This window comes from Silurus meridionalis, chromosome 1, assembly GCF_014805685.1.
Source record: "Silurus meridionalis isolate SWU-2019-XX chromosome 1, ASM1480568v1, whole genome shotgun sequence".
In the NCBI taxonomy this organism is placed as follows: domain Eukaryota; kingdom Metazoa; phylum Chordata; class Actinopteri; order Siluriformes; family Siluridae; genus Silurus; species Silurus meridionalis.
Genome location: NC_060884.1, coordinates 34,543,166 through 34,563,793, shown reverse-complemented (window position 1 = coordinate 34,563,793; position 20,628 = coordinate 34,543,166). Strand labels below are relative to the sequence as shown.

General features: G+C 39.1%; 1 protein-coding gene across 1 annotated transcript; it reads left to right on the top strand.

Moving 5' to 3' along the window:
* Positions 1–1,176: 1,176 nt before the first annotated feature.
* On the top strand, positions 1,177–19,939 carry LOC124382821 (transmembrane protease serine 9-like). Its single transcript, XM_046845095.1, has 14 exons — positions 1,177–1,356; positions 2,551–2,571; positions 2,678–2,849; positions 2,965–3,233; positions 3,433–3,572; positions 3,689–3,864; positions 15,939–15,951; positions 16,195–16,270; positions 18,207–18,227; positions 18,321–18,489; positions 18,594–18,862; positions 19,107–19,252; positions 19,346–19,521; positions 19,625–19,939. Coding segments are annotated over exons 1-14 (1,698 nt in total). The 5' UTR covers positions 1,177–1,307; the 3' UTR covers positions 19,626–19,939.
* The last annotated feature ends 689 nt before the right edge of the window (positions 19,940–20,628 follow it).

The following is a 20,628-nucleotide window of genomic DNA, read 5'->3' as shown; positions in this document are numbered from 1 at the left end:
AAATTGAATCACAAGATACTTGTGAGACCTTGTCCTAATGTCTCCATGAGAAAGCATCTACAGAACTTTACATTAATCTTCCCGAATTGTTGAATGACTATGCAAGCTGTGGTCAAAAACCTAGTTTTAATTTTTTTTTTTTGTATTTTATTTAAAATGAAAAAAATTCAGTACTACTGTGTTCACTAAAGTAAGTGTTCATCTGAATCTGAATTTCAGGAGCACTTCCTGTTTGTCAGTTCAAAATGATTTTCTGTCCATATAAGGTTATATTTAATATATATTTTCCCTGAACTTTGTAAATAATATTTTATATAGTTTTTTTATATTATTGTTATAATAATAATAATAACAATAATCATATTAATAATAGTCATAATAATAATAATAATAATAATAATTATTATTATTATTGGTGGTCTAGTGATTAGGATGCGGCGCTTTTATTGACAGGAAATAGTAATGACTTCATCATCACCAATAATATTTACAACATTTTACTTTCTTTGCCGTTTCTCATGACTCATGTTTGTGTGTGTGTGTGTGTGTGTGTGTGTGTGTGTGTGTGTGTGCGTGTGCTCATAACCTGAATTTCCAGCAGATAATTACCTGGCATGTGTTAAGACTGAAAATCATGTGACCAGTGCTGTAATTGATGCAGTGATGCAGAAGTTATTTATTAAAATAACAATATGAAATGTTTGAAAATGTAAAAAATCTCAGCCGAACGACACAAACCTGTCCGACTCCATCTAAGATGAACCATCAGCAGGTGAATGTGAGATTTCAGTGAATAATTTTCAAATTGTATGAGACCAAAGTAGCTGGTGGTTATGGTGGCAGTGGTGGAGGTGGTGGTTGTGGTATTTGTGGTTGCGGTGGAGGTTGTGGTGGTGATGGTGGTGGTAGTTAATATACTGTAGTCTGTGTCTTAATAAACCAATATAAGAACATGTTTATGAATTATGAATGCACTTACATGATGGATGCAGATTTATCAAACTTTGTAAATGAAAAATTGTGATCACAGCTCAGAAGGTGCAGTATTTTTAACCTCATTACACATATTTCCTGCTTCTTTTGTTTCATCAAGCACATGCAGCTCGAGTCATGAAGATAATTGCATGCTATGTGCTTCAACTGGAAATGTGACAGAAGGTTATTTCCACACTAAAGGAGGACGTTCCAGTGATGTAGTAGGTCTGACAAACTGCACCGTGTGAAGTCTGGGTGGTTATAACAGTGTGACAGCAGGAAACAAAAACACTCGCTGGATCACAATAAGAGACAGAGGGCTGAATGCAAATATGCTTAAAGCTCAGTGTGTGACTGTGGCCCTGGTCTTATGGCTAAAAGGTAAGAAATCTCTTAATGTTTCTACATTTATTGCTGTTTGTTTTTCTTGAATAAAGAAGATCAGATTACAGGAAAATGGAATATAAAAAAATGTGTCCTGCTACAAAGAAATAGATTTTATTTAATAGATATCTGCTTACTATAATATATAATATAGTATATACACTGAAAAAAAAAAAAAAAAAAAAGCAACACTCGTTTTTGCACACATTTTTCATGAGCTGAACTCGAAGATCTAAGACTTTTTCGATGTACACAAAAGGTCTATTTCTCTCCAATATGTTCATAAATGTGTAAATGTGTGTTAGTGAGCACTTCTCTTTTACCCAGAGAATCATCACCTCACAGGTGTAGCAGATCAGGACGCTGATTAACAGCATGATCACTGCACACGTGTGTTTTGGACTGAACACAATAAAAGGTCACTCTAAATGTACAGTTTTATCACAGCACGATGCCACAGATGTTGCAGGTGTTGAGGGAGCATGTGATCGGCATGCTGACTGCAGGAACGTCTACCAGAGATGTTGGCCGTGAATTGAATGAGAATTTCTGCTCAAACTGTCGGAAAGCGTCTCAGGGATGCTCATCCACAGGCTCGTCGTCGTTTGGGACAGCGTGTTACAGTTCCTGCTGATATCCATCATCTTCACACAGCCCTTGAAGAGGAGTGGACCAAAATACAACAGGCCACAATCAACAACCTGATCAACTCTATGTGAAGATGTGTTGCACTGCGTGAGGCAAATGGTGGTCACACCAGATACTGACTGGTTTTCGGACCCCCCGGACCCCCCAATACGGTAAAACTGCACATTTTAGAGTGGTCTTTTATTGTGTCCAGCCTAAAGCACACCTGTGCAATAATCATGCTGTCCAATCAGCATCTTGATCTGCCACACCTGTGAGGTGGATGGATGATCTAAGCAAAGGAGAAGTGCTCACTAACAGAGATTTACACAGATTTTTGAAAAATATTTGAGAGAAATTAGCCTTTTGTGTACATAGAAAAAGTCTTAGATCTTCGAGTTCAGCTCATGAAAATGGGTGCAAAAACAAGTGTCGCGTTTTATAATTTTGTTCAGGATATAATTTATTTTAGAGTGAAATGTATGTACACATTGTAATTTACAGTAACAAAATAGTCAGCATACGATTTTATAATGCATATTCTATGATCTTTTTGCACTACAGATTCCTTTTCCCAACTCAGTGGTAGGTTCATCTGAATTTTATCTGAAGTTACATTAATATTTGTTCTGTTCTGCTCAGGCAATTTAAATGATAAAATGATCATCTAATAGAGTTCCTCTCATTTTAGTATGTGGTCGTGCACCACTTAACATCCATTCTGTGGATGGACGGAGTGCTTCAGAGGGGGCGTGGCCATGGCAGGTTAGTTTACAGAGGCCTGGTATACGTGGTGGTCATTTCTGTGGAGGATCCCTCATCAACAAAGAATGGGTTCTGACCGCAGCCCGCTGTTTCTCCAGGTAAATATTACACACAGTTCTATACATAACACTGTACTGAGACTGAGAGTGAACAGAAAAACGCCCAATGAACTAAACAGCCTTCTTTCTTTCTTTCTTTCTTTCTTTCTTTTAGGACTAGACATTCTAAAGTTACTGTATATTTGGGGAAACAGACTTTCAATGGTTCCAATCCAAATCAGATTACCAGACACATTAAAGAACTGATCGTTCACCCAAACTACAACTGCACAACCAATAACAATGACATCGCACTTCTGCGACTGCACTCTTCCGTCACCTTCTCTGACTACATCAGACCAGTGTGCCTGGCTGGACAAAACAGCAGTTTTCCTGATGGCACCATAAGCTGGAGCACAGGCTGGGGGAGCGTCAACACTGCAGGTAAACTGCACACAATTCACATTCTCTGGTCCAGTAGCCAGTTATAGGGAGAAGATTTTTGGTTCAGCAGGTGTAACTGGTTGCCTTACAACAGAATGCAAATTTTGGTCCATCAGGCCATACACAAACACGTAAACACACAGATATAAGTATATGATAGTACCAATAGATTGTAATATATTTGTGTGATTGTGTGTAGTGCCTTCACCCAGTGTGCTGCAGGAGACGATGGCGCCCATTATTAATGCAGCTTTTTGTGATTTTCTACTAAAACCCGAGCCCATTACTACAAACATGATATGTGCCGGGTATCTACACGGGGACCCGGAAATCTGTCAGGTACATTTAATATCATAAAATATGAACAACTATTTAATATTAACCTTATAATATCAACTTTCTAGTGTGAATGTAATGAAATTTTTTTTTACAACATAGATTTTTTTTTTTTAAAGGCAGATTTTGGAGGTCCAATGGTGACCAAGCTGGGTGCAGCCTGGATTCAAACTGGTATCACTAGCTGGGGTAAGGGCTGTACACAGCACAGCTCACCCAGTGTTTACACTCTGATATCCCAGTACCAGATCTGGATCTCCAACATCATCAAAAAAAACCTTCCTGGATTTGTCAGGTACAAGATAATTTTGTACATATGCATATATATATATATATATATATATATATATATATATATATATATATATATATATATACATACATACAGGTTCACAGTTTGGTTAAATTTCTGTACAGTTCGAGGGAAATAAATGCAAAACATAAAATTGCTTGTAATTTTTTAATAGCGCAGTTTATTATTATTAACATTTGTGAACATCATCAGTTCACATTTTTAATACATAAAATGCTAAAGAATCCATATCACGAGACAGAAAAACAGAAGTGGCAACGATTTCTCACATGCACAAAACTAAATCTGTGATAGCACGATAGACCAAAAAACTTATAGATCAGTGGTCCCCAACCCCTGGGCCAATTGGTACCGGGCCGCACAGAAAGAATACATAACTTACATTATTTCCGTTTTATTTATTATTTGATTCTGAACGATGTTTTATTTTGGAAAATTCTTAAAGGGGCTCCGGCCGCTAACACATAATACATCACCGCTAAATTCAAACCCATAGTGGATTCACGTTTATTATTATATTTAGAAAATACCAGTTTTTATGGTCGTATCATTTAATTTTGTTGTATTTATCCGTGCACACCTTAAAGGCTGGTCCGTGAAAATATTGTCTGACAATAAACCGGTCCGTGGCGCAAAAAAGGTTGGGGACCACTGTTATAGAGAATTGTTTTTATGAAGATTTATGTTGAAATAATGAAATGTATTAATAAAAATATAATTATTAATTAAAAACTTAAGTGAAATGTTAATACAGTATTGTATAAATCAACTATAACCTTTGGGGTGGCGTCCATTTATCGTTTATGGTGGGCGTTTTTGGAACACAACCGTGAAATGTACTGTGTGTGTGTATACAGTGCCTTGCGAAAGTATTCGGCCCTCTTGAACTTTGCGACCTTTTGCCACATTTCAGGCTTCAAACATAAAGATATAAAACTGTAATTTTTTGTGTAGAATCAACAAGTGGGACACAATCATGAAGTGGAACGAAATTTATTGGATATTTCAAACATTTTCAACAAATAAAAAACTGAAAAATTGGGCGTGCAAAATTATTCAGCCCCCTTAAGTTAATACTTTGTAGCGCCACCTTTTGCTGCGATTACAGCTGTAAGTCGCTTGGGGTATGTCTTTATCAGTTTTGCACATCGAGAGACTGAAATTTTTGCCCATTCCTTCTTGCAAAACAGCTCGAGCTCAGTGAGGTTGGATGGAGAGCATTTGTGTACAGTAGTTTTCAGTTCTTTCCACAGATTCTCGATTGGATTCAGGTCTGGACTTTGACTTGGCCATTCTAACACCTGGATATGTTTATTTGTGAACTATTCCATTGTAGATTTTGCTTTATGTTTTGGATCATTGTCTTGTTGGAAGCCAAATCTCCGTCCCAGTCTCAGGTCTCTTGCAGACTCCATCAGGTTTTCTTCCAGAATGGTCCTGTATTTGGCTCCATCCATCTTCCCATCAATTTTAACCATCTTCCCTGTTCCTGCTGAAGAAAAGCAGGCCCAAACCATGATGCTGCCACCACCATGTTTGACAGTGGGGATGGTGTGTTCAGGGTGATGAGCTGTGTTGCTTTTACGCCAAACATAACGTTTTGCATTGTTACCAAAAAGTTCATCTGACCAGAGCACCTTCTTCCACATGTTTGGTGTGTCTCCCAGGTGGCTTGTGGCAAACTTTCAACGACACTTTTTATGGATATCTTTAAGAAATGGCTTTCTTCTTGCCAATCTTCCATAAAGGCCAGATTTGTGCAGTATACGACTGATTGCTTTGCTTTGAGACAATGTCTGTTGTGAAAAGCGCTATACAAATAAACTTGACTTGACTTGACTTGATTGTTGTCCTATGGACAGAGTCTCCCACCTCAGCTGTAGATCTCTGCAGTTCATCCAGAGGGATCATGGGCCTCTTGGCTGCATCTCTGATCAGTCTTCTCCTTGTATGAGCTGAAAGTTTAGAGGGACGGCCAGGTCTTGGTAGATTTGCAGTGGTCTGATACTCCTTCCATTTCAATATTATCGCTTGCACAGTGCTCCTTGGGATGTTTAAAGCTTGGGAAATCTTTTTGTATCCAAATCCGGCTTTAAACTTTTCCACAACAGTATATCGGACCTGCCTGGTGTGTTCCTTGTTCTTCATGATGCTCTCTGCGCTTTAAACAGACCTCTGAAACTATCACAGTGCAGGTGTATTTATACGGAGACTTGATTACACACAGGTGGATTCTATTTATCATCATTAGTCATTTAAGTCAACATTGGATCATTCAGAGATCCTCACTGAACTTCTGGAGAGAGTTTGCTGCACTGAAAGTAAAGGGGCTGAATAAATTTGCACGCCCAATTTTTCAGTTTTTTATTTGTTAAAAAAGTTTGAAATATCCAATAAATTTCATTCCACTTCATGATTGTGTCCCACTTGTTGTTGATTCTTCACAAAAAAGTACAGTTTCATATCTTTATGTTTGAAGCCTGAAATGTGGCAAAAGGTCGCAAAGTTCAAGGGGGCCGAATACTTTCGCAAGGCACTGTATATATATAACATTATAACCCTGGGTCATGATTCTTTGCCTGGCTTTTAAAGCAATCACTAAAATCTTGGTCATGTGTTCTTGTGTCCTCTCAGGTACTGATTCAGCCAAAGAACCAGTGGTTCTACTGATTGACCAAGCAGGATAAACACATTTTAATTTAACAAAATTTATAATTTTTTATGACTTATATTAAATTTTGTTAATGTCTATATTTATATTTATGTGTCTCTTTTTTTTTACTGGAGGTGAAGATAAAATAAAAGATATATAGTTGTTACAGCTGTTAGGAAGTGTTGTACTAATAATATAATCTGCTTATTTAACATTATTAAAATGATGACTCATAAACGAATGTCTTGGTTGTTGTGTCTCATTTTAGTTGTAGACTATTTGTGAACAATTTGGTATCAATTACATTTTGATGCGAGCAGATCACAAAGAATCTCTTGAAAAGGTGTTTCCCAGGACACTTTCCTTGGAACCAGGACTTGGTGGTGACTGGGTCACAAGGCTAACAATGTGTTGCTCAGCCTAGTATGGTGATATGGAGTCCTGTGGACAAGATAAAGTGTGGTGGTCAGGCAGCAGATACGTGATTGTCAAAATAATATATCTGCATTCAGGAAAATTTTATGTTGAATGTAAGATTTCATGTTTTTTCAATTTTGTTGACAATACCGTGTATTTAAAAAAAAATGCACATAAGTAAAAAAATTATTAAATGAAAGTGGAGATCTCTATGTAGTACTTAAATATTTGTGCACCATGAAACCTTGTGATATGATTCATTTAATGGTCCATAGGTAAAGAGTAAAAAACCTTACTCTGTTGAATAAATTATTCTCCAGAATCGAAGTGTCTTAGGCCTCGTCTGCAACAAATTTGATTGTTGCTTCTTCAACTTTTGATCAAGTGAATGATATTGGGACCATTGCCGTAGATCTTTTGAAAAGAGCTGGATTGATATAAAGCAGGGGTGTCAAACTGGCCTGCGATGTAATTATATTTGGCCCGCGAGATCATATCAAATGTGTATTAGAGCTGGCCTGCCAGTATATAGTGCATACACCGCTAATACTACAAATCCCAGAATGCTTTGTTAGTGCGTTGGCGCGTAAGTCAAGACCAGGTACTCAGCGCTGAATTTTACTAGGCGATTTGCCGACTTTGAAGCCCAGAAATGCAGATTTGAACTGCTCAGTAATCTGTTTGTGGTTGATTTTGAAATCGAACCAACCAACCTCCAAATGGAGCTGATTGAACTCCAGTGTAGAGAAACGCTCAAGTCAAAATACAACTCTGTGTGTGCTGCACAGTTTCCATGTTTCCTCCCCAACACACTGCTCCAACTCCGTGCCCAAGCTGCTCAAACGCTCTCTATGTTCACCAGCACATATCTGTGTGTGTAACTGTTCTCTTTAATGAAGATGAACAAAACAACACTCAGGAGTCTCACTGATGAACAACATCACTCAATCCTGAGGATCTCCTCAGCTCAGAGCCTAAACCCAGACATGATGCTCAGCTCAGAGCCTAAACCAAGACCTGATGCACAGCTCAGAGCCCAAACCCAGACATGGTGCCAGGTATATGGCTTCAACCAATGTGCATCAGAGTAAATTTGAGCTTTTGAGCAAACTGAGCTTGAATGAATGTTGTCTTTATGTACTTTTTCTACTCCAAAGCATGAACTGGTAATAGTTAAAAGATTGCTTTTTTTTTTTTAATTGAAGGAAATTATTATTATTTTTGGTTGTTTTGTTGTTGGCCTGTAAAAAAAAAGAATTACATTAAAAAGGAATTCTAAAGGCTATAGATAGAGAGAGAGAGAGAGAGAGAGAGAGAGAGAGAGAGAGAGATAATAAGAAATGAATACCACTGATGTGTGTTTTATTTTAAATAGATTTCATGTGTTTATAATATTAAACTTTGGTTGTTCCAGATTCAATGTTTATGCAAATCTAAAGTTTGTTTCCATATAAAAAAAGTTTAACATTACACATCTGGAGAGACGGAAAACATGCACAATTGCAGTCAATTTTTCAATAAATATTGAGTTTGGCCCGCGACTTCAGCACAGTTTTAATTTTGGCCCACTGTTAATTTCAGTTTGAAACCCTTGATATAAAGTCTTTAAAACCCATTTGCAATCTGCAAAAATGCAAACAATTTAGCTTCTCTAGTTAGCAATGTTAAAATAAAGGGATTAACCTTCTCTGCTTGTCTAAACACTGTCAGAAGCACTGACCTACATTTACAACCTAATTTCTAATATTTGTTCCATAATATTGTATCAATTTTTTCTAAGAGTTTATTCTCTTCATTTCGTAGTGTTTCTCTCGGATGCACTGCTTCCAGTACGTGTATGTGGATGTTAGATTTTTTTGTCCAATCAGATTTCAGCCTCTATGTGCTGCCATGTCAATCTAATCTGCCCAGAGCCTTCAGAGTCAGTACTGCTGGCCTTTTACCATCGTCTCTATAATAAATAAATCTGTTTCTTTAACCAATCAGATTTCATATTCTCCTCACAGGGCAGCTAGCTTCCCCAGAATAGTGTCAGCATTTTTCCATCCTCTGATTGGTTGGTCAGAGGGAAACTGTTACAGCCGAGTTCAACTGGTAAAACCCGTGTGTAGCTCTGCACACATTAATACATCAGAGTTAAACTTTCTATGCCTACGGAAGAAAAGATATTGATTTGATCTTTTACATTCTTACAATCCATTTTCAAGAAAAGCTAGACACCATGAGCAGGTCAGTCAACCCCGAAGCTAGCTAGCATGTCTCAGCCTGGGAAAGGGTTTATTCTCCACTTCCAGATCAGTGAATACAACAGTACCACTGGATTACAGCCTCTGAGGAGTGGTGCAAAATATGAGTCTGAATCTCTGGTGAGTAGGTTGTATTTTATTTAAGTTTCTGTGCTTTTGTCGTGTTAATAAACAAATGTTGATTGTGAACTGCTCCAGATGTTGTAGGTGCACAGTTGTGGTTGTAGTGTAAAGGTTTGGAGTCTTAACTGGGTTTCTTGTTTAGTAAAACAGTTTTCACCTCCATATGTGAAATGTCTTTCTCTCTGTAATGTACGTGTTGTTATATTGTGTTTTGTATAGTATTGATGGTTTCTGTAATTCCGATGTGATAGTGGTGGTATTAAGAGGTGAATAAAGTCAGGTACGTCCCCACTGAAGGCCCAGGTACCAAATGCACGGCCCACCACTGGGATTAACAATAACTGTAGCAGCTTTTAGTTACTGACAGGACACCAATTCATACAATCTTTTTGAGTTACACCATTAAAAAGTCAGTTTCGCAGAAAATAATAGAATAGAATAGAATAGAATAGAATAGAATAGAATAGAATATTTTTATGTCAAACCAATTTCTTAAAAAAAGTTATTGATAGATTCTTCAAATTGTAAGCAATCTAATCATTTAATTAATAAACTCCACCTCTTTTTGTTTATAAACACTAAAAGAAGCATATCGCATTTTAACTGTAATAACTGGAGGAGAAATTTGGCCCAGTTACCATGAAAAAGTGTTGCGTTTTTTAGCTTTTAATTTTTATGTGAACCTGTCAGGAATCCCCCTGCCACGCCCCCTTTTGGGGCTGTCAAACCTCGGCATTCCCCGAAGCACCGCGCTCCTTCTCTCGTGCGTGCCCCGCCCGCATGGAGCTGCTCGGAATCGGGCTTCATGGAGAACACCTGAGGCTCATTCACACACTCATCACATCGCATATATATTCACTCGCTTCACACGCACTCCTGGTCCGTTATTGTTTGTACGTGTGTTGTTTCCCTTCGTTTGTTTTGGCGTTACGCTTCCCGTTTCGCTCAGCTCCGCACTTCCCTTCGCGCACCATTGGATTATACTTCACGCTCAGGTTCGGGACTCTGTGGGCCGCGCTACAGTAAACGCACCACTGGATATCACCTTTTGCATGTGTTTGTGTTTGACTTGCCTGGGATTTCACATTAAACATTGTTTTGCTTTACTTCGGCTTCCGCCTCAGCTTCTCGCATTACAGAACCACTGGTGTGGTCATTTCCTGTTAGATTCTCAAAATATTTGCATTCTTCAGGTCAATCCCTGATGATTAGATTAGATTAGATTAGATTCAACTTTATTGTCATTACACATGTACAAGTACAATGCAACGAAATGCAGTTTGGGTCTAACCAGAGTGCAATAACAGCAAGTGCAGGATATATAGATTTAACATGAATTTACAGTTAAATAAAATAAAGACTATAAACAGTAATTAAAAGATGAATATGTACTATAAATGTTGTATACAGATGAATATATGTTATATATGTAAAACACAATATACAGAGTAGTGTGTATATATATATATATATATGTACTATAAATATAAATATAATTACAGATGAGTATATATGTACTATGAACAATAATATACAGATGTATATATATATATATATATATAAATGTATTATGAACATGCTATACAGATGCCTATTACTATACACAAAGATTTACAGAAGGATGTAAGCAGTGGACATAATAATATTGCTATAGCTATAAACAGAGAACAGGTATATGTACAGTGGTGATAAGTTTATCGTGAGCAGCAATAAAAAAAGAGCAGTGTGCAAATGAGCAAGGTTTGTGTAAACAGTCTGTGCAACAACAAAGTGTGAGGTGAGAAATGATCAGTGTCTTGGTGAGCATAAGTTTTTGTTCAGAGAGTCCATTAGCAAAGAGTGTGAGGTGTGGGGGGAATGTAGTAGTGGGAATGTTGGTTATGATCATTCATAACCAACATGAACTTCAACTCCTTCAACACCTCAACACTCACAGTGCTACCATTCACAGAGCTGCTGATTAGGCACTCCTGTCTCCTATTCACCTAAAAGTACTTTAAAAAGACTTTTGATCCCCAAAGAAATCTGTGAATTATATGCTCAGTTGCTTTACACTTTGTTGTAACTGAGCCTTGTTACCTTATCTAAAGTTTGCGATTTCTGCAGCTCCTGATATCCCATTATTTGTGTACCTGAACTATTACCCTTAGTCCATTTATGTTTATACAGTTTTTTTTTTAAGAATCAGATGTGAAAGTGCAGTAATGAGAGCATGAAATCACACTAGTTGGTAGCTCAGTGGTTAAGGCTCTGGGTTACTGATTGGAAGGTCAGGGCTATAAGCCACAGTATTTGGCAGATGCCCCTATCCAGAGCTACTTACATTTATCTCGCTCATACATCTGAGCAGCTATGGGGTTAAGTGTTTTGCTCATGGGCCCAGGAGTAGGAGCTTGGTGTGGCTTGGATTTAAACTTACAATGTTCTAAACCAGGGTCCACTAAGCTTTCACCTCCTAAATAAGGACTTTGGCTTCTGCATTCTTGACTGACTGAAGCTTATTTGGGACATGGTAGTTCTGAGTTACTGTTTGGAAGGTTGGAGATTTAAGCCCTGGTATCCCAATGCTGCCACGTTCAGAACCCTTCACCAAGGCCCTTAGCCCTCTGTAGTCCATTTACATTTGCGGCATTTAGCGGACGCCCTTATCCAGCGGCCCTTGTCCAGGGCTGCTGTACCATGGCTGACCCTGTACTCTGACCCCAACTTCATAACACTAGTAGGATATGTGAAAAAAATTTCACTGTGTTTCACAGAATTTCACTGTGCTGTAAAAAGCACTTTTGCTAAGCATGAAGCACCTTTATTTTAAAACCTGACACTGATCATGTAGAAAGGGATGATTTCACTGCCAACAAGTCTAGTCCTTCTTACTTGCCATTGAAATATATTGCTTTAATTGGCTCTGTTCATGTACCTTGCACAATGACAAAAAATTTGAATCTAATCTAATACTGTAAACAGGATTTAAGATACCCATAAAACTATTTCAGGAATTTGAGCTTACTGTAAACTTCACCCTGTTTGGATCGGTTAAAAAAATGAATCAGTTCTTTTGCTGGTCTTAATTAGAATTCCGTTTCTTCTTCTTTCGGCTTCTCCCATTAGGGGTCGCCACAGCGGATCATCCGTCTCCATACCACCCTGTCCTCTACATCTGCCTCTTTCACACCAACTACCTGCATGTCTTTTCTCACCACATCCATAAACCTCCTCCTTGGCTTTCTTCTTTTCCTCCTTCCTGGTGTCTCCATCCTCAGCATTCTCCTACTGATATACCCCATGTCCCTCCTCTGCACATGTCCAAACCATCTCAATCTTGCCTCCTTGACCGTGTCACCAAAACGTCCTACATGGGCTGTCCCTCTAATAAAATCATTTCTAATCTTTTCCATCCTCGCCACTCCCAACGAAAACCTTAACAACTTCAGCTCTGCTACCTCCAGCTCCACCTCCTGTCTTTTACTCAATACCACTGTCTCTAATCCATACAACATCGCAGGTCTCACCACAGTCTTATAAACTTTTCCTTTCATTCTTGCAGATACCCTACTATCACAAATTACTCCTGTCACTCTTTTTCACCCACTCCACCCTGCCTGCACTCTTTTTTTCACTTCTCTAACACTCTCTCCTTTACTTTGCACTGTTGATGCCAGGTACCTGAACTCCTCCACCTTCTCCACCTCTTCTCTGCACATGTACCGCACCACTTCACTGCCCTCCCTCTCATTTACGCACATGTACTCTGTCTTACTCCTACTGACTTTCATTCCACTTCTCTCCAGTGTGTACCTCCACCTCTCCAGGATCTTCTCCACCTGCTAACTACTCTCACCACAAATCACAATATCATCCGCAAACATCATAGTCGAGGGAGACTCCTGTCTGACCTCGTCTGTCAACCTGTCCATCACCACTGCAAACAGGAAAGGGCTCAGGGCCGATCCTTGATGCAGTCCAACCTTTACCTTGATCCAGTCTGTCGTTCCTACTGCACACTTCAATGTTGTCACACTGTCCTCAAACATGTCCTGCACCACCCTCACATACTTCTCTGACACACCAGACTTCCTCATACAATACCACAACTCCTCTCTCCACCCTGTCGTACGCTTTCTCTAAATCCACAAACACACAATGCAGCTCCTTCTGACCTTCTCTATATTTTTCCATCAACATTCTCAAAGCAAATAATGTGTCTGTGGTGCTCTTCCTCAGCATGAAACCATACTGTTGCTAACAGATGGTCACCTCTTCTCTCAGCCTGGCTTCCACTACTCTTTCCCATAACTTCATGGTGTGACTGATCCACTTTATTCCCCTGTAGATATTGCAGGTCTGCACATCTCCCTTATGCTTAAAGATCGGTACCAGCACACTCCTTCTCCATTCCTCAGGCATCCTCTCACCTTCCAGAATCTTGTTAAACAATCTGGTTAAAAACTCGACTGCCATCTCTCCTAAACATCTCCATACTTCTACTGGTATGTCATCTGGTCCAACCGACTTTCCACTGTTCATCCTTATAATCGCTGCTCTCACTTCCTCTTTACTAATCCTATCCACTTCCTGCTTCACCAACTCCACATCATCCAACCTTCTCTCTCTCTGATATTTCTCATTCATCAGCTGCTCAAAATACTCCCTCCACCTTCTCAATACACTCTCCTAACTAGTCAACACATTTCCATCTCCATCCTTCATTGCTCTAACTTGCAGCACATCCTTCCCAGCTCAGTCCCTCTGCTTGGACAATCGGTACAAATCCTTCTCTCCTTCCTTAGTGTCCAACCTCTCATACAGCTCCTCATATGACTTTTCCTTAGCTTTTGCCACATCCTTCTTTACCTTCTGCTGCATCTCCTTGTTCTCCTGCCTACTTTTCTCATCACTCTGTCGATCCCACTCCTGTTTTGCCAACCTCTTTCTCCTTATGCCCTTCCTCATTCCACCACCATGTCTCTTTCTCTTCCTTTCTATTTCCAGATGTCATACCAAGTACTTTTCTAGCTGTCTCCCTCATCACTCCTGCAGTAATTACCCAATCACGCAGCACCTCTTCACCACCACCGAGCTCCTGTCTGACCTCTTCCCTAAACCTCACACTATAGTCTCCCTCCTTCAGTTTCCACCATCTTATTCTTCTCTCAGTCCTGACTCTCCTCCTCTTCTTCTTCACCTCCAAAACCATCCTACAGACCACCATCCAATGCTGTCTAGCTACACTTTCCCTGGCAACATCTTACAGTCTCCAATCTCCTTCAGGTTAGATCTCCTACATAGAACACTGTCCACCTGTGTGCACCATCTTTTACTCTTATAGGTCACCCTATGATCCTCCTTCTTCTTAAAATACATATTCACCACTGCCATTTCCATCCTCTTAGCAAAATCTACCACCATCTGCCCTTCTACTTTCCTCTAAATAAAACCATACCTACCCATCACCTCCTCATCACCTCTGTTCCCTTCACCTACATGCCCATTTAAGTCTGCCGCAATCACTAATCGTTCAATCCTAGGTACACCATCTAACACTTCATCTAATTTACTCCAGAATCTTTCCTTCTCCTCCATCTCACAGCCGACTTGTGGAGCATAGGCACTGATGACATTTATCATCAGCCCTTCAACTTCCAGCTTCACGTTCATCACCCTATCAGAAACTCTCTTCACCTCCACTACACTCTTACTATATTCTTCCTTCAGAATCACCCCTACACCATTTCTCTTTCCATCTACACCATGATAGAACAGTTTATACACCTCCAATGTTCCTGGCCTTACTCTCTTTCCACTTGGTCTCCTGAACACACAACATATATACCTTTCTCCTCTCCATCATATCAGCTCCCTCTCTTCCTTTACCAGTCATAGCACCAACCCAAACCTCCACTCTCCTACACTTCTCCTTTACCTGCTGTCTCTGTAGATGTCTTCCTCCTCTCCTTCTCCTCCTTCGGCCAACAGTAGCCCAATTTCCACAGGTACACTGTTGGCTAACGATACTTGTGGCGGTCGTTGGTAACCCGGGCCTCGACCAATCCGGTATGAAATTGTGATTTGTAATCCGCATATTTTCGATTTGGCACATGTTTTACGCTGGATGCCCTTCCTAACGCAACCCTCCCCATTTATCCGGGCTTGGGACCGGCACTAAGAGTGCACTGGCTTGTGCCTCCCTAATGGCTGGGTTTTAAATTAGAATTCCGTTTAAATTATATAAACATTTGTTCTTATGTTATTACACTAGCAACAATGGATGGATGGATGGATAGATAGATTGATAGATGGACATAAATATTACATTGATTACAAAATACTACTGAGGTATAAAGCACTTAACAGTCTCCCAACACACTATCTGAGTGAACTTCTGTGCCATTATGAACCCCCACACCTATTTCTATCAAAAAGATACAGGCTATTTGTTGGTACCTCAAATAATGAAGACTACAGCAGGTGGATATCGAGTGTTCTATGAACTGGGATATTTGTAGGCTGTCATCCCCTCACTCTCACGTTCATTTAGGTTTGTTGATGGTGGTGTGGTGACGTCTCTTATCCCAAAGAGATCCCTCATATCTATGTTACCTTTTAGTCCTTCTTTTTAGTTCTACTGCCAAAGTGAGTATAATTGGAGTCCCTACCTGTGGTATGAGTAATCAGTGTCCCTTTCCTCTCTTTAAATCTGCCTGCTTCATACTGACATCCTACCTCTGTATGGAGTTCTCTTCAATTAGATATCACTCTGTGAGGATGGTTCTACATCAACAGCCTAAAGATGCATAAAGTTGTTGATCAACTCCAGAACTTTGAGGACGGATTTAAACTCTAATTAATATTAACACTCTGCGACAATGTGCTCAGGACCACAGTCTGCTTTTAATCACTGCACACCTCAGCAATGGAACTGCAAGTATATCAGAAAATGATTCTTATGACAGTAAGGCTGCATATTTTGTAGTATTTATGGCTCGTTTATGCAGATACTGGAAATTTCAGATAGCGTGATATTATAATAGTTCACCCTCAAGGTAGCAAAAGCAAAGACTATTTATTTCTGTACCCCCTGTAGCCAAGCCTGCGGCAACAGTGACAATAAAAGCATCTTTGAGACGGTATGAGGAAAACAACCTTGTCAGGAATAAGCACAAAAGGAACCCATCTTGTGCTGAGTGATGTTGGAGTGTAAGAATTTGATAAATGCTTTGAATCATTGTCAGATCTTGACTGGAGGCCAACTACAGAAAGGAGACCAACTACTGGAGGACTACATGCGGGAAATTCAGAATTGGGTCAGGTCTTGTTTTGTTTTTAATCCAAAGCCACAGACATTTACTGGCAGGCATGTTAGAATTTTTAAAAGTACTCATAGGCACACCTTTCAGTGGACTTGCTCGAACACCACATTACTGGTTCTGATTAGTTTGTCTGATTTGTTTTCCAGGTCTGCTATAAATGCATTCCTCTGATTCACTGATAGAAATGTTAATTGTAATCATCAGCCACACAATTCTGATTTATTTGTTTAAAGTGAAATTCAAATCCCAGAATCACAACCTGCACCTGCTTGGCCCTTGAGCAAGGCTCTAAACACTTAGTTGCTCAGTTGTGAGAAGAAGTAGTTTGTAGTGGATTTGAAACTTAACAGGAAGCCAGTGTAGGGACGAGAAGATTGGGGTTATATGGTGATATTTTCTCGACCTTGTGAGAACTCTGGCTTCTGCATTCTGGAGAAACTGTAGCTTGTTTATTAATAATGCAGGACATCCACCTAGTAATGCATTACAATAGTCCAGGCTGAAGGTCATGAACGCATGGACGAGCTTCTCTGTATCAGATATAGATCACATGTTTTATAGCTTGCAGGATGTTGTCCTCTCAGAAATACCACAACGTACTGAACGATGGATTCCACTGAAGCGATCTTATGAACAATATGATAATGTTATTAGACAATATAAATGTCATTTACAAGCAGCACATTCCCTTTTTTTTCCCAGTAATAGTAAAATGTTGTTTGTAAATATGATCTCAGATTGAAGTATTGTCTCCTATTATAGATGAGGAAGTATAAATGTTAAACCTATAAATAGATTTCCTGTGTGTTTTGTTTCTAGTATACCTGGATTCTTGTCATGAAGATAATTACATGCTAGGTGTGAAGACTGGAAATTTTGTTACTGATAGACTAATAGGAATGTTTCCTAAATAAAGTGGGACAGTCCGGTGATGTAACAGATCAGTATGTTAACACTGTTAATTGTAGGAGGACTGCTATAAAATAGCGTCAAGGAACCTGCTATAGTGTCACTTTAACCTGCAAGTTGAACAGACAGATACTGAACTAGATCCAAACATGGTGAGATTCCAGTGTGTGGCTGTGGCTCTGCTCTTATGCTTACAAGGTAAGACTTTAGCAATAATTACTGAAGAATGTTTCTTTATTTACTTTTATTTACAATAATGGCTATGTGCAAATTTATACAACATTGGTCATTGTGCAAATAGCTATAGCTGTAAGTATAACTTGATCCAGCAAATCCTGTAGCTTTCCATTTTATTTTGTTATAATATGGACTGACCTTTGATTATAAACAGATTTTATTGAAGGTAAATATTATGAAATGATAACACTTGTTGACTATTTTGTCACACATTGTATTTTGAGTTGTCGAATTTATAAAATATCAAAAACATACAAATGATGCAGACATCTAAAAGACAACCACAAGGTTTCTTCCTCATACCCTCTCAGGGAGTTTTTCTTCGCTACAATTGCCACTTGCTCACTTATTAGTGACAAACTTATATGTGCTACATGTGCTAAATCCACATCTGCATCTTGTTAAACTTAACTTCTTCTTCTTTCATTTCAGGTTCTCTTTCCCAGCTGGATGGTGGGTATTTCTCTTAGTCTTAATAAATTTTATTCTCCTCTGTTCTGCTGAATGATGCCATTCGGATTGTAACTGATGTTTTTCTTTCTTCAGTATGTGGTCGTGCCCCTTTTAACACCCGTATTGTGGGTGGGCAGAGTTCCTCAGAAGGAGGTTGGCCATGGCAGGTTAGTCTCCAGAGCCCTGATTATAATGGACATTTCTGTGGAGGAACCCTGATCAACAAAGACTTTATTCTGACAGCAGCCCACTGTTTCTCCAGGTTTGTTTCTTTAAATTACATTTTATTTGTATTTATACATATATAATACTTTAATCAGTTGTGAATGTAAGTAAAGAAATGAATAAACGTTTTTAATTTTACAGCACCATCTCTTCTGCTGTGACGGTGTATTTGGGGAAACAGACTCTAACCGGTTCTAATCCCAATCAAATTACGAGAGGTGTAACTCAGGTGATCGTTCACCCCAGCTACAACAGCGCCACCCAAAACAATGACATTGCTCTTTTACGCCTGAGCTCTTCTGTCAACTTCACGGACTACATCAGACCAGTGTGTCTGGCAGGGCAAGGCAGCAGTTTTCCAGATAAAACCAGCTGCTGGATCACAGGCTGGGGAAGCATTGCCTCTGGAGGTAAAATACATAGACATGAACACACAGGTTTCTGTGATCAAAAAAACAAACATTTTGTACTTGTCAGGAAAATCTCACCTACAGAGGTGTTTTGTTTGCATCATCAGGAATAGTTGTAGTAGAAGCAGTAGTTATGCAGGGTTTGGTTGTTAATCAGAGACACAAAAGATGATCTGAAGTCTTGTTTAGGTGGGTTCCTATGGCAAACCAAAATATGTTTATATGTCTTTGTTTTTGTGTATAGTGCAACTGCCAGCTCCTGGTGTTCTTCAGGAGGCGATGGTTCCTACTGTCAATACACAGATTTGTGATTTTCTCCTGGGATTTGGCTCTATTACCCCAAACATGATGTGTGCTGGTTACTACCAAGGAGGCAAAGATACCTGCCAGGTAAACACACAATAAGAAGACATTTGTAAATAAATACAACTTGTATCAACCTTCAACATTAAAAAAATGACAAGTTTATTTCTCTTTTGAAAGGGGGATTCTGGAGGTCCGCTGGTCATTAAGCAGGGTGCTGTCTGGGTTCAGGCTGGTATCACTAGCTGGGGTAGAGGCTGTGCTCTGTCCTATTCACCTGCTGTGTATACTCAGGTGTCTCAGTACCAGACCTGGTTATCGAGTGTCATCAGCCAAAACCTGCCAGGATTTATCTAGTAAGACATTTTTTACTCAGGAGTATGTTAGGCCATGAGTCTCTAACTAGTTTGAGCTGCAACTCAGTAGTTTTTGGTCCTAATTTGTTCTTTTGTCTTACAGGTATTAACACAGTGGAAGGACTGATGGACGTACCGATGAACCAAGTGCAATGAAACAATTTTCCTTTAATAAGCTGTTTATTATTTAATATGAAATGTTATTTGCTATGCTTGTCTATATTTATTTTTTACTGTGATAAATTTGATATACATAGTAGTTATATTTGAAGCTGTTTTATATTTTGTAATTATAAGGAAGCGTGTGATAATGCTCTTGTACAGTACCACGTGTTTACATCAAGATTACATATTATTCATGTAATCTATTTATCTTCTTAAATTACACACCTGATTAAAAGATAATTACCTGTATGAACCTTTTGTCCGAGTCACTATTTTACGCATTTCTACATTGTGAAAGTTGTAGATTCATGAGTGAAATGGATCGAATGTGAGTGTTAGTGTGGGTAAGGGGTAATAAAGATGGTAAAAATGGGTGAATGTGATTGTAAAACATTTTGTGGAATAGGGCAAGCGTAATGGGATGTGGTAGCTCAGTCGTTAAAGCATTGGACTCCACCACCAAGCTGCCCTTACCCAAGGCCCTTAACACTCAGTTGCTCAGTTGTAGGTCACCTTGTCTAAAGGCGTCTGCAAAATGCCATAAATGTAAATGTAATTAAACAAAAGAATTGTTCTCACTTGGAATATTCACTACACGGATGCCCAACAGTTTTGGTGTGACTCCCATCCTTAAGGGCCTTTAAATGCAGTACATGCTGCTTATGATCTGTGTTGATACTTATTGTTTTGTATATCAATTGAGTAGGAAATAAGAAATCTGTAATCCGACTTAAAGAAACTGTACCATATTTGGGTAAATTGTATGGACATTACACCTATATGTGATTCTTCCCAAACTCCCCCAGAATGCCCAATTCATTAAGCTGTTTGATCGAAAGGTCATAAGTTCAAATCCCAACACCACTAAGGTGCCACTGCTGTGCCTTTGCACAAGGCCCTTAACCTGCTCAGTTGTATATATAAGATATTTGTAAGTCGCTG

What these genes read in the sequence shown, in the direction of transcription:
- LOC124382821 (XM_046845095.1), top strand. Translation starts at nt 1,308, where the DNA reads ATGCTTAAAGCTCAGTGTGTGACTGTGGCCCTGGTCTTATGGCTAAAA. An exon ending in CCTGGTCTTATGGCTAAAAG is followed by an intron (nt 1,357 to 2,550) that starts GTAAGAAATCTC and finishes TTTGCACTACAG; the next exon opens with ATTCCTTTTCCCAACTCAGT. An exon ending in TTCTCTTTCCCAGCTGGATG is followed by an intron (nt 18,228 to 18,320) that starts GTGGGTATTTCT and finishes TTCTTTCTTCAG; the next exon opens with TATGTGGTCGTGCCCCTTTT.